The sequence below is a fragment of the Heterodontus francisci genome, chromosome 1, assembly GCF_036365525.1.
Source record: "Heterodontus francisci isolate sHetFra1 chromosome 1, sHetFra1.hap1, whole genome shotgun sequence".
In the NCBI taxonomy this organism is placed as follows: domain Eukaryota; kingdom Metazoa; phylum Chordata; class Chondrichthyes; order Heterodontiformes; family Heterodontidae; genus Heterodontus; species Heterodontus francisci.
In genome coordinates this window covers 156,009,454-156,024,710 of record NC_090371.1, presented here as the reverse complement: position 1 = coordinate 156,024,710, position 15,257 = coordinate 156,009,454, and the positions used below count along the sequence as shown (strand labels likewise).

Below are 15,257 nucleotides of genomic sequence, written 5' to 3'. Positions count from 1 at the left end.
TGTTGAATGTCTTCCGAAAGTCCAGATATACAACATCTACTGCACTATTTCAATCAACTATTTACTCATGTAATACTTTTGCTATATCTGCCTCTTCATGAAAATTTCCCTTTGGGTCTTTAATAGGCCCAACATTTTTCCCAAGGAAACCACTTACACTTTATGTTTATAAAATGTTTTGGGTTTTATTTAATGTTGCTTGCTGATCTTTTCCCAGAATCTCTCTATGCCTTCTGTATTAACTTTTTCAATTCATTACTGTACTTTCTATAATCTTCCTAGTTATTAAATAAACTTTGCTCCTGACATATTATAAGCCTCCTTTTTCTATTTTATTTCAATTTTTATTTCCTTTTTCATCCAGGGTGCATTAGATTTGGGTGCTCTACCCTTTTCCCTTCAAAGGAATATATCTGGTTTGCACCTGAACTATTTCTTCCCTGAATGCCCTCCATTACTGCTTTACCTTGCAATTGTCTTTTCCAATCTAACCATGCTAGGCCCCTTCCTAAATCAGTGAAATTAGCTCTTCCCCAGTTGAGCAATTTAACCTTTGATATTTTTTGTTCCTTTTCTATGATTACTTTAAACTAAATTGTGTTGTGGATAAGGATCATAGGATCATGGAATCATAGGAAATAGGAGCAGAAGTAGGCTATTCGGCCTCTTGAGCCTGCTCTGCCATTCAAGCATATCATGGCTGATCATCTACCTCTATGCCATTTTTCCCCACTATACCCATACCCCTTGATGTCATTAGTATCCAGAAATATATCGATTTCTGTCTTGAACATGCTCAATGAATGAGCTTCCACAGCCCTCTGGGGTAGAGAATTCCACAGATTCACCACCCTCTGAGTAAAGAAATTCCTCCTCATCTCAGTCTTTAATGGCCTGCCCCTTATTCTGAGACTGTATCCCCCGGTTCTTGACTCACCGGCCAGAGGGAACATCCTATCCACATCTACCCTGTCTCGCCCTGTAAGAATTTTGTAAATTTTAATGAGATCACCTCTCATTCTTCGAAACACTAGAGAGTACAGGCCCAGGTTCTGCAATCTCTCCTTATAAGACAATCCCGCCTTCCCAGGGATTAGTCTGGTGAACCTTCGTTGCACTCCCTCTATGGAAAGTATATCCTTCCATAGCTAAGGAGACCAAAACTGTACACAATACTCCAGGTGTGGTCTCACCAAGGCTCTATACAATTGCAGCAAGACTTCTTTACTCCTGTACTCAAATCCTCTTGTAATGAAGGCCAAGATACCATTTGCCTTCCTAATTGCTTGCTGCACCTGCACACTAGCTTTTAGTAACTCATGAACAAGGACACCCAGGTCTCTTTGGACATCAACACTTCCCAACCTCTCACCATTTAAGAAATACTCTGCTTTTTTGTTGCTTCTACCAAAGTGAAGCACTTCACATTATACTCCATCTGCTATGTTCTTGCTCATTCACTTAGCCTGTCCAAATCCCCATGAAGCCTCCTTGCATCCTCCTCACAACATACATTCCCACTTAGTTTTGTGTCATCAGCAAATTTGGAAATATTACAATTAGTCACCACATCCAAATCATTTATATTGATTGTGAACAACTGTGGCCCTAGCACTGATCCTCGTGGTATGCCACGAGTAACAGCCTGCCATCCTGAGAATGACCCATTTATTTTTACTCTCTGCTTTCTGTCTCTTAAAACAATTCTCAATCCATTGCAGTTTTTATCCCCAATCCCATGTGCTCTGATTTTGTTTACAAACTTCCTGTGTGGGACTTTATCAAAAGCCTTCTGAAAATCCAAATACACCACATCCACTGGTTCTCCTTTATCTATGCTACAAGTAACATCTTCAGACAGCTCCAACAGGTTTGTCAAACATGATTTTCCTTTCACAAATCCATGTTGACTTTGCCCAATCATATCATTATTTTCCAAGTGTCCAGTTATCTCAACCTTTATAATAGATTCTAACATTTTCCCGACTACTGGCATCAAACTAGACTTAGCTAGATGATTGCCCACTGTAAAAATTCCACTAGCCCTATTTCACTTCCCAGAAGCAGATCCAAAACTGATTCCTTCCTTGTTGAACCAGTGACATATTGATCGAAAAAGTTTTCTTGTGCACATATCAGAAATTCCTCTCCTTTCCTGCACTTAGAATTATGTTTTTCCCACTCTCTGGTAGGGAAAGTAAAACTAAGATTAAAGTTACATCTTTGGGCCTCTTCTGTCCCTGATTCACTTTCTCACTGGGTTGGCCTGTTCAGAAACTCCACTCAGGTGCCTAGTAAAAACCACAGAGCCTGATGATGTCATCTGGACCCAACATGCCTATGTTAAAAAGGAGAGTGGGTTAAAATCACAGTAGGCCAGCTTCCAACGGCTCCAGGATGTGGAAGTGACCTGAATGATTTTAATTGCCAACCTGCCTGGTTTCTGTTGGGCAGATAGGGTTAAAAGCGACCCTTTGGCTTCAGAGAGTCAAACCATTTGACAAAACAAGAATTTTAAGGAAATTGACAAAAAATAAACAGGGAAGACAGGACCCTTGGTGGCCTAATGGTATATATTTTATTCCAAGGGTTTGGTAGGGAGGCAGTTATACTGATCTCTGGTGGTCTATTAGAGAAGGATTTATGTATCTGCCTTTATGGGAATGTAATGGGCAGGGGGGCAGACCTTTAACCTCTACTGGTCTAATGGGGAGAGGCCATGGCCCCTTCTTACTAAGGCTCTCGTGGGAAACAGCTATGGCTAATAATTCTAAAAACTGATAAATTTAAAGAGATAGTCCTTTCCATATTTCCCTTTGATCTCAGTTCATAACAATCAATTTTTAATCTTCCTTTTGACATGAAGCAATTTTTTATCGGATATGATATATGATAGTCCAGTGGAAAGGGTTTATGTATATTATCTCTGGTTATTGCCAAGGTCCTTGAACATATTGTAACTTTCCAGATTTAGGGCCATCTCTCCCACAACTCCCTGTTTGAATCTCTCCAATCAGGGTTTCAGCCCTTCCACACCACTGAAATGGCCCTACCGATGTCATAAACAATATTCTGTAAGGATGGTCAGATTGTACTGAACCTCTGTGTCCTCCTCAGCTTTGGCATGGTTTAACACACCATCTTCCTTCAATGCTTCTCCTCAATTGTCAGCATAGTTCATTGGTTCCAATCTGATTGTAGCCAAAGCATCTCTGCCAATTGATTCTTTTCCCAACTGTGCACCATGACCTCTTGAGTCTCCCAATGATCCATTCTTGAGCCACTCTTATTTCACACCTACATCACCCACAGAGATGGTGTAGTATTCAACAAGTATGCCAATGATGCCCTGCTATAAATCTCCATTACTTCTCTCAACCCCTCCAGTGTCTATGCTGTCAGGCTGCTTCACTAGCAACTTATTCTGGCTAAGCTTCAACTCCCTTCAGCGAAACATCGGGAAGAACAAAGCCATTGTCTTCGACTCCTGCTATGAACTCCATACTCTTACGACCCACTCATTCCCCCTCCTTGGCTAGTGTCTGAGGATCAGCCAGACTGTTTGCAATCTTGTTGTCTTGTTTGACACCAATCTTAGCTTCTGGCCCCATTTCCTCTTCACCACAAAGGTCACCTTCTTCCACCTTCTCCCCTACCTCGGCACATCTACTGCTGAAACCCTCGTGCATGGTTTTGTCACTTCCAAACTCTTTTATTCCAATATTCACCTTAGTGGCCTCCCATCCTCTCACTGTGCATAAACTTTAGCCTGTCTAAAGCTCTGCTGTCCATATCCTATCCAGCACCAAGTCCTTCTTGTCCGTCACTCCTGCCTTTTCTGACCTATACTGGCTCCTGGTCCCTTGTCACCTCAAGTTTAAAATTCTCATCTTTGTATTTAAATCTCTTCATGGTCTTGCTCCTCCCTATCTATGCAACCTTCTCTAGATATATAACTTGGTTGAACACTCCCTTCCTCTGATTCTGATCTCTTGTTCATCCCCTCCACTTTTACCATGTATTCTGCTGCCTTGCCCCCCGCCCCCCCCACCACCACCACCCTCACATTCTCTGGAATTCTTTCCTGCAACCTCTCCAGCGCCCTCTCATCCTTTGAGATCCTGATTAATGCCCACTTCTGACCAAGCTTTTGGTTATCCTTCCTAATTTCTTCCTTCTTTAGCTTAGTGCCTGTTTTTCCTCATGCACCTGTAAAACACCTTTTAATGTTTTTCTACTTTAAAAGCACTATATAAACACAAGTTGTAGTTATTGTTGGTCTCGTGAGTCTGTCAGACCTTGCAATATAGGGTAGAATCTTACAAGTGCTGCGGAGTTCCCAACGGTGGGACTGGAGGTTGTCGCAACTTCCGCTTCTGCTGCAAATCCTGTTTCCCATGCAATTATGTATGTGAATGAGACATGCAGCGACGGGCACGGGGGACACGTGGGATCATGCGGCGGAGGGGCCTTTCATTGTTGGAACCCGCGATCACTGCCCCAAGCACTGTGAGTGCCACAGATATAAAACATTCTGACTTTGCAGCCTCAGACTAACTTAAATTGAAGCTTTCACGAAAATCAAAATGTTTTTGCCTCCCTTCTTTTGTGAAAGTCACCACCAACTTCACATCATTTATTTTCCCTGCAGCCGAAATGAATTACATGGCAGCCAGCAGGCAGCATCCTGCCCCGCGGTTCAGTGATGCCTCCCTGCAGGTTCTCCTCCAGGCCATCGGGGAAAGGCAGGAGGTCCATTTCCCTACAGATGGAGTCAGAAGACCCTCCCGCCTCATCAAGGCGGCCTGGTTGGAAGTAGCAGAGGAGGTCTCAAATCATGGGTTCACTGTTCGAACATGGGTGCAGTGTTGCAAACGCATCAATGACTTGCTCAGATCAATGAGGATAAGTGGTCCTGTCGATGCTGCTCCATTGTTTTTCTTCCACGGATCCATGTCTTTACGGTAGAGGGTACGCGAGGAATGCAGGGGAATGCATGAGCAGCCTTGGTACCATTCACTAAATGATGTTCGCCAAGATGAAGATTGCCATTGTTTATGTGATTGGATGTATCGTGCGAAAGCCAATGCAGAATGAGTGATCTTGATGTATGCATGCAATGGCTGTGATGCATCATTTGCCATGCCATTAAATCTGCACTGTCTGCTGCAGGATAAATGAAGCCACAACCAGCGTGAGCATGCTAAGTCGGGAGGAGGGATCCCTGACATCAGGCTGCTGACCACAGCTACCTCTTTTCCCACCTCCACCAGATACCTCCACACGGTCCATGGGGTGTTTAAGATTAGATTCTGGGTCACAAGCTCGTGGTCATGATACAGACCATGTGCCAGCTGGGAAGCTGGGACCCCTGAATGTTGGAGGACTGCTGGGACCAGGTCCCTGCTCAACCCCACATGCATGATGATCGTCTGTTTGTTGCTGCAAGAAATCTGCTGAATGTGCAGCAAATGTGGAAAATATGTCGCGATGCCTGAGGTCATGCATGGCTTTGCACGTGCCATGAAGTAGTCATGCAAGTCATGATATCTGCCATGTCCCAGACATTTGAGCGTATGGCTTTCTCAGCCGACACTGTGGTGAGCTCTGTGGCAAGTCTGTTTGAGCAGTCGATCTGACCTGCACTCCATCGACTGCACTCCATCACTGATGCTCTTCACTCCATGCAGCAGAGCCTAAGCAAGAGGGAGATGCGGAAACTGGACCTCTCTCCAGGTGCTCCTTCCCCTCAGTGAGATAGGCAGGTGCCATCGTGCACACAGATAGAGGTGGAACGCGTGTCAGTTGCCCCAGGGTCTTCCTCTCAAGACACTCCTAGAGTAAGCGGCGTCTCCTCCTCCCCCTGACATTGGCTCCCTTACCTCCAGCAGGAGAGCACATAGGGATACTCAAGCACCATTGCTACAGACCTCCGGTAGAATGGAGCCATCAAGGCCCCGTTCCTCCAGAGAACACACGCCATGGTCATCCACAGTAATGGGGCAGCGCACTGAGCAGACTGCCTCCACCTCAGCTGCTAATGTTGGGATAGCATCTAGAAATAGTGGGAGAAAAAGGAAATTGAAAAAATTTTGAGCATGAAGGTGGCACGGGTGCTGTACAAATTGTGACGGTTGAAAAGATTTATTAATACATTTTTATTTCATGCAAAAGTTGATCCATTCTCGGTAATGTTTTGTTTGGTTACAGATGGATACAAAGAGGTTTTTTGGAGGCCTATAGCAGGAACACAATGATGTTTGCAAAACATCTCAGTAAATGTCCAGTGTCCATATCTCATTGGCGTTTGAGCCTTCACTCTTTAATAATGGCTGTTTTCCTATGGATGATTAATATTTTTTTCCAATACTGTCATGGCTTACTTTTGTTTTCTATGGTGACAACTTAACGCTGCTTGCAGTAGTGTGTAGTCTCATTCATTGTAGCCCGTTGATGATTTCAAATGCCAATCACATGCAAGTGAAGAAATGCTTCGTTAAGTTTGCAGAGATGAATAAGACCTCATGCAAAGGGAATTCCTGTGGAGAATTGTTATGTTTCGCCTCCCAACATTCCTTGATGATGTGGCTTATTGTTGGTTGAAACGTGCATAACTGAGGTTCTCCCTGATGCCCCTTGCCTGTCTCTCCATGGCCCTCATAATCGATCATGGCATCTTTGTCATTGTTGTCCTCACCCTCTTCATAGTCATCCTCATCTGAGGAGGACTGGTGTTCCTCCTGTTCCTCCACCTGCAGAATGTTACCGCATCTAATTGTAAGGTTGTGCAAGGCACAGCAGACAACGATTATTCATGACACCCTCTGTGACGCTTACTGAAGAATCCCTCCAAACCAGTCAAGGCAACTGAATCACATTTTCAGCATGCCAATAGTGTGTTCAATGATGGCTCTGGTGGATGTGTGAGCAGCATTCAAAACTCTATTTCATGTATCGTAACTCGCAGCAAATCTTGTTCAGCCATCACTTGGGTAAGAGTGATTATCAGATCATAAGGTTTAGACTAGTAATTCAGAAAAGCAAGGAACAAAATAAGGTAGAATGGAAAAGGGCTAAATTCATCGCAATGAGAAGATCTAGCCAGGGTAGAATGGAACCAAAGACTGGCAGGAACAGCTGTATCGGAACAATGGGTTATCTTTAAGGAAGAGATGCTTCAGGTACAGGCTAGGAATATTCCAACAAGGTTGAAAGGTAGGGGAACCAAGAACAGGGCTCCTTGGTTGACAAGGGAGATAGAGATGATGATGAAACAAAAAACAGGGTGTCATCGAGCACTAAAACAGGCCCTTCAGCCCACCGAGTCTGTGTTGACCAACAACCACCCATTTATACTAATCCTACATTAACCCCATATTCCTTACCACATCCCCACCACCTACCTACACTAGGGGCAATTTACAATGGCCAATTTACCTATCAACCTGCACGTCTTTGGCTGTGGGAGGAAACCAGAGCACCCGGCAGAAACCCACGCGGTCACAGGGAGAACTTGCAAACTCTGCACAGGCAGTACCCAGAACTAAACCCAGGTCACTGGAGCTGTGAGGCTGCAATGCTAACCACTGTGCCACTGTGCATGATGCACATCAAGTGAACTCATCAAGTGAGAACCAGGCCATATCCAAAAGTTGAGAGGGGAGGTGAAGAGGAAAATAAGACTGATTGAGAGAGAATATGAAAATAGAATGGCAGTCAACATAAAAGGGAACCTAAAGATTTTCTACCAGAGAAGGATTGGGGCCTATTAGGGACAGACAGGGTAACATATGCTTACAGGCACAAAGCAAGGCTAATATACTTAATGTATCAGTGTTCACTAAGGAAATGGAGGCTGACAAAATATCAGTAGAAGTAGAGAGAGTAGAGGTAATGGATAGGTTAAAAATTGAGAGGGTGGAGGTACTAAAAAGCCTGGCTAAACTTAGAAGCAAAATACTGCGGATGTTGGAAATCTGAAACAAAAACAAGAAATGCTGGAATCACTCAGCAGGTCTGGCAGCATCTGTGGAAAGAGAAGCAGAGTTAACGTTTCAGGTCTGACCCGAAATGTTAACTCTGCTTCTCTTTCCACAGATGCTGCCAGACCAGCTGAGTGATTCCAGCATTTCTTGTTTTTGTTTCTGGCTAAACTTAGGATTGATAAGTCACCTGGTCTGGATGGCTTGCATACCAGGTTGCTAAAGGAAGTGGGGATGGAGATAGTGGAAAGGCTTCCCACAATCTACCAATCTTCCCTGGATACGGGGGAGGTACCGGAGGATTAGAGAGTGGGAAATGTGACACTCTTATTCAAGAAAGGGTGTAAGGTCAGTCCTAGCAATTACAAGCCAGTTAGTTTAACATCAGTGGTGGGTAAGGTTTTGGAAACAATAATCGGAGAAAATAATAACGGACACTTAGAGAGATTCGCGTTAATTAAGGATAGTCAGCATGGACTTGTAAAAGGCAGATCATGCTTGACTAATCTAATTAAATTCTTTGATGAAGTAACAGAGAAGGTTGAAGAGGGATTGTGGTGGATGTTGTTTATAAGGATCTTAAGAAAGCATTTGATAAGGTACCAGATAAAAGGCTGGTTAACAAAATTAAGGGTCATGGAATAGGAGGGTCAGTGTCCAATTGGATAAAAAAATTGGCTTAAGGACAGAAAACATCGAGTCTTAGTAAATGGTTGCTTTTTGGACTGTAGGAGGGTAGATAGCGGGATTCCCCAAGGGTCGGTGCTGGGACCACTGCTTTTTTTGCTATATATGACTTGAATCTTGGAATACAGAGTAGAATCTCAAAATTTGCTGATGACACCAAACTTGGAGATGAGGCAAACAGTGAGGATGATATGAATTTCCTGCAACAGGATATAGATAGGCTAGCAGAATGGGAAGAGAGGTAGCAGATGGAATTTAATACTGACAAGTGTGAGGTGATGCATTCTGGCAGAAGAAATGGGGAGAGGCAATATATACTTAATAGCACAGTTCTAAACAGTGTGCAGGAACAGACAGACCTTGGGGTGCATGTGCATCAATCTTTAAAGGTGGCAGGACATATTGAGAGAGTGGTCAGCAAAGCATATGGGATCTTGGGCAGATAGAGGCATTGAGTACAAAAGAAGGGAAGTTATGCTGAATCTTTTTGTCACACCAACTTGCTTAGTTGAATGATAATTTTCGTTAATCCATGGGCTGGAGATCTGTATTTATATATTTTGAACAAATTTGAGAGGACAGATGAAGGATGACTTTGCTGGCAGCTTCGGATGGCCACCTAATTTGCAACACTGTATCCTACATTGCAGGTCTGTGAGGTGGAGACGAAATGGCTGCTCATCCCAGCAAGAACCAAGACCCAGGAAGTTTAAGGAAACTGCCTGTTCTTTTTAACAAGGAAAGAAACACTGCTACCGTATTTGAATCACTGGGAGACTGTCATATAACAAGCTCCTCCCCACCTGTGGTTTTAAGCTTGTGTTTTCCCTACAGCAGCAAGGGGAAGATTTTGAAGTCTGACACATGCAGAACCGAGTGGGACTCCCTCTCTCTCTCCATTTCAGCTTACAAGCTTCAAACTCTGCCTGATGACTGACTACCTTTGCATACTCTGGCTACAATCAGAAACCCCAGTGGAGGAAATCATCTGCATTGCTGTCTCCAAGTGACCCACCGAACCAGTCATCTATCTCTTCAAACTAAAAGCCTCAGGACCACCAAAGACAGCTTGAAGCCAGCTGAATCACCAAACCCCACAGACTGTATACCCTTTTTTCAATGGACACTAACTCAACCAAATTACCCTGTGCCACTCTGTAACCTATTTGTGTGTGTGTAAACCTCAAGTGTGCGTGTTTAAGTGAAAGTTGGTGCGTAGTTTATTATTTTCATTAGTTCGGTTTAGGTACAACAAAGTTAACCTCTTTCTTTGTTAACGCAAGAAAACCTGTCCAATTGGTTCTTATTATGATCATAGCAAGTAAGTAATCAAACATCTACTGAATTGGCCAGTATATCCAATTTACAAATGAATTAAACCTGTTCTGGTCAAACAAGGAGAGGGAAAAGAGGGAAGCCCTTCGACCCCTCCTCACTTGACCGTAACACTTTATTATGCTCTGGTTACGCCCCAACTGGAGAACTGCATCAAGTTCTAGTCACCACACTTTAGCAAGGATGTGAGGGCCCCTAAGAGGGTGCAGAGGAGATTTATTAGAATGTTTCCTGGGATGGGGATTTTATTTACAAGTCTAGGTTGAAAAAGCTGGGTTTGTTCTCCTTAGAGCAAGGGAGATTGAGGGGAGATTTAATAGAGGTGTACAAGATTATGACAGGCTTAGAAAAGTTAGACAAAGAAAAACTGTTCCCATTAACAAATGTTACAAAGACCAGGGGACACAGATTAAAGGTTTGGGCAAAAGATGCAGGGGGAATATGAGGAAGCGCTTTTTTATGCAGCGAGTGGTAATGACCTGGAACTCGCTGCCCACAAGGGTGGTGGAAGTGGAGACAATCAGTGACTTCAAGAGGAAATTGGATGACCACCTGAGAGAAATAGACTTGCAGAGCTATAGGGATTGAGCTGGGGAATGGGACCGACTGCATAGCTCCGTGAAGAGCCGGCATGGATTTTTGATGGACAGAATGGCCTTCTTCTGTGCTGTAAATGACTCTACGGCTGCAGGTCATACTGCATGAAACCCTCAAATTTCTGTGACCATTTCACTTGACCTTGTCCTCACCAATCTGCCTGCCGCAGATGCATCTGTCCATGACAGTATTGGTTGGAGTGACCACCGCACAGTCGTTGTGGAGATGAAGTCCCGCTTTCACATTGAGGATACCCTCCTTCGTGTTGTGTGGCACAACCATCGTGCTAAATGGGATAGATTTCCAACAGATCTAGCAATGCAAAACTGGGCATCCATGAGGTGCTGTGGGCCATCAGCTCCCCAATGCATGATGGGCTGTAGCAGTGCATTCATTCCTGTCCCAGCTGGCATTTCGATCTTTTTATTTTAGAGTTTTTGCACGAGTTTCTGTCTCTCTCTCTCTGGCACTAATTTGGGTCACTTTTTTCAATCTGATGCTTTTAAAAATGTTGTAGGTTTACTCACAGACACTAGCTGCCACCACGTATCATCTTTATGTTGTTTCTGGTTCCCAGATGTTGGAAAGAATCAGACTTTAAACTTAGAAAAGGCTGGAGTCAGTCTTGTTTATTATAGCACCATGCTTTGCGCTGGAGAACCTGATTATCTGGTTCTTGTGTTACATATAATATGACTCGCCAGTGCAGTAGTGTAAGTGGAACCTTACTGGAACACTTACACATAACAACTAGTTCCTAGCTAATTAATTCCTAACACTTTACAGATAGTATAACAAAAATACATATATAACATCCGTAATGCTGCAAACCAGCTGCTGACGTAATTCGTCTAAAATATCCCACCATCGGTAATCTGATTATATCACACCACACACCACCAAATCTGCTGCGGCTAGCAGCATAAAATTCCCTCCATAACGTAGCCTGAACACATTGCTTAATAAATGTGAACTTTAGATCCCGATCTGAATTTGGATTTGGATTTGTAAGATCTGAATTTGAAAATTGCTGAATTCGGCATCTGTTTATCTCCTCTGTGCGGCTACTTAAGGCTCATTTAAATCAATTCTAGAACAACCTTTACCCATTGCTAAGTACTATTTCATGCGCGGAAATATATTTGATTCGGCAAGTATTGAGGTTACCCATTGAATTCAATAGATAAAACACAGTAAGTATCAAGCAATTCTCATCACTAGGGAACATGTTCCCTTCCTGCCTTAATCCATTTACAGTCTTACAATTCCCCACTCTTGGCTCAGTGGCAGCACACTTGCATCTGAATCAGAAGGTTGTGCATTTAAGTCCCACACCAGACACTTGAACACTTAATCCAGGCTGATGCTTTAGTGTAATACTGAGCGAGTGCTGCATTGTCAGAAGTGCCATCTTTTGGATGATACCTTAAACTGAGGCCCCGTCTACTAGCTCAAGTGGACATAAAATATTCAATGGTACTATTTGGACAAGAACATGGGCGTTCTGCCCAGTGACTTTTTAATATTTATCCCTCAACCAACATCATTAAAACAAACATACCCAGTCATTATATCATTGCTGTTTGTGGGACCTTGATGTGCACAAATTGACTGTTACATTTTCCTACACTACAACAGTGACTACACTTCAAAAAGTACCTCATTGGCTGTAAAGCACTTTGGGACATCTTGGGGTCATGAAAGGTGCTATATGAATGCAAGTTCTTTCTTTCTACGACTATTGGTGTCATCAATATACATACTCACCTCCTTGTGGAAAGAACTGTGCGTAAATCTCTTTGAATGTCTCTTCATTGACTATCCCACTGGGACATTCCTGTGGATTAGCACAAACAAAACAAATGAATCCTCTATGCTGAAACCAAGTGTCTGTATATTAACCTCATAGCCAAGGTAAATTATGTACTATACACATCAGCGTATGTGCTCGCATAGAAGAATGGATTGGATAACATTAGAAATCATTTGATGTTGTTGTAGTTTCTAAAATGTCAAATTTAATTCTATTGTCTGGCACTAGGATTAGGCATTTGACACTTAGAAAATAATGGTCTGATTGGGCAGAGTCAACCTGGATTTATGAAGGGGAAATCATGTTTAACAAACTTGTTACAGTTTTTTGAGGATGTTACCAGCAGACTGGATAAGGGGAAACCAGTGGATGTGGTGATCTGGACTTTCAGAAGGCTTTTGATAAAGTCCCACATTGGAGGTAAGGAAGCAAAATTAAAGCACATGGGATTGGGGGTAATGTGCTAGCATAGATTGAGGATTGTAACAGGCAGAAAACAGAGAGTAGAAATAAATGGGTCACTCTCAGGTTGGCAGGCTGTGACCAGTGGGATACTGCAAGGATCAGAGCTTGGGCCCCAGCTGTTCACAATCGATATCAATGATTTGGATGTGGGGACCAATTGTAATATTTCCAAGTTCGCGGATGACACAAAACTTGGTGGGAATGTGATTTGTGAGGAGGATGCGAAGAGGCTTCATGGGGATTTGGACAGGCTGAATGAGCGGGCAAGAATATGGTAGATGGAATATCATGTGGATAAGTGTCAGGTTGTCCACTTTGGTAGGAGGAACGGAGGTGCGGAGTATTTCTTAAATGGTGAGAGATTGGAAACTGTTGAAGTCCAAAGGGACCTAGGTGTCCTTGTTCATAAGTCACTGAAAGCTAGCATGCAGGTGCAGCAAGCAATTAGGAAGGCAAATGGTATGTTAGCCTTTATCGCAAGAGGATTTGAGCACAGGAGCAAAGAAGTCTTGCTTCAATTGTATAGAGTATTGGTGAGACCGCACCTGGAATATTGTGTGCAGTTCTGGTCCCCTTGCCTAAGGAAGGATATACTTGCCATAAGGGAGTGCAGTGGAGGTTCACCAACCTGATTTCTGGGATGGTGGGAGTGTCCTATGAGGAGAGATTAAGGAGACTGGGCCTGTATTCTCTGGAGTTTGGAAGAATGAGAGGCGATCTCATAGAAATGCACAAAATTCTTAAAGGGATAGACAGGGTAGATGGAGAAAGGAAGTTTCCCCTGACTGTGAGGACTAGAACTAGTGGACACAATCTCAGAATAAAAGACTGAGATGAGGGGGAACTTCTTCACTCAGAGGGTAGTGAATCTTTGGAATTCCCTGCCCCAGAGGGTGGTGGAAGCTCAGTCACTGAGTAAGTTCAAGACAGAGATTGATAGATTTCTAGTTGCTAATGACATCAAGGGATATGGGGATAGTGTGGGAATATGGCGTTGAGGTAGACGATCAGCCATGATCTAGAATGGCGGAGCAGGCGCGAAGGGCTGAATGGCCTATTCCTGGTCCTATGTTCCTATTCAAATAGTGATTTGACTCCTGGTGCAATGCTGCATTGTGTTGATCTCCAAATTAAAAGCAACACATAGTTACTGGTTTGACAAGTAGCAAGCAAGTGAAATATTTTCAGTATGGCTAAAATATATTGCAAAAATGAATCACAATTATCCAGTGATTTCAAACAAATGAGAGCTCTATTATGTCAGACACATTTTCTGCATCAAGATTTTGGCCGGCATTTTGAGACAATGAGCAAATATCCTGGAGGAATTCTGTATTAGGCTGCCTGCAGACACATTTCACACGAATCAAAAATTATGTTGAAAGTTTGATTTTTAGATAATTAATTATTAACCACAGTAGATGTTTAGCCACTGGGCAACTAAATTGTTCTAACTTCAAAGCAGAACCAGGACTGAATCATGGGAACATCAAGAGAAAAATAATTTTTTTTAAACTTTCAACTGAATGGGAAGTGATATGTTTAAAAACAGCCATATTCATATTTCTCATGATCCCACAACAATCAATTCCTAAAGAAAGGCCATTGACCTGAAACATTTACTATGTTTCTCTATCAACGGAAGCTGCCCGACCTGCTGATCATTTCCAGCATTTTCAGTTTTTATTTTAGATTTCCAGCATGCACAGTATTTTGCTTTTGAATCAATTTCTAATCTTCCTTTCGAAATTATGCACTTCTTCCCAGAATGACTTTGGCATAATATAGATACTGTCAGGCAAGCATGACCACCGACCTCCCCCCCACCGCGCCCCCTCCCCCCCCTAGAGTAACCCTAGTGAAAGCATGGCCAATATGAAGGAGCATAATTCAGGGCTGGGTTCAGAATTGTTAAAACTAGCTCACCTAATCCCAAAATTCAATGAGGAAGATGTGGAAGTGTTCTTTCTGTCTTTTGAGAAACTGGCAAGGAAACTAAAATGGCTGCTGAGACCTGGTCTCCCTTATTGGAAAGTAAACTAACTGGAAAAGCCCATGAGGTTTATTCCTTGCTGCCGGATGAGAGTTCATCAAATTATGAACTGACCAAAAATGCTATCTCGGGGCATATGAATTAGTACCGGAAGCCTATGGCCAAAAGTTTAGAACCATCAAAAAGCAAGCTAATCAAACTTATCTGGAGTTTGAAAGAAGTAAGAAGCTGGCTTTTGACCAGTGGCTGAGGACTTCAAAAATACAGCTCAGCTATGAGACTCTCAGACAAGTAATCCTGTTAGAGGAATTTAAAAACTCTCTTCCACTCTCAATAAAGACCCTTGTAGAGGAGCAGCTGGTCTAGAGAGCCCGGCAAGCGGCCA

General features: G+C 43.1%; 1 protein-coding gene across 2 annotated transcripts in view; it reads right to left on the bottom strand.

The window, feature by feature from the left end:
• LOC137372972 (Kv channel-interacting protein 4) overlaps nucleotides 1-15,257 on the bottom strand; it is a 419,817-nt gene that overhangs the window by 50,665 nt on the left and 353,895 nt on the right. For both annotated transcript variants that reach the window (XM_068037555.1, XM_068037561.1), the window contains exon 3: nucleotides 12,369-12,438. In XM_068037555.1, the coding sequence (XP_067893656.1) occupies nucleotides 12,369-12,438 (70 nt within the window). The remainder of the gene's footprint in view (nucleotides 1-12,368; nucleotides 12,439-15,257) is intronic.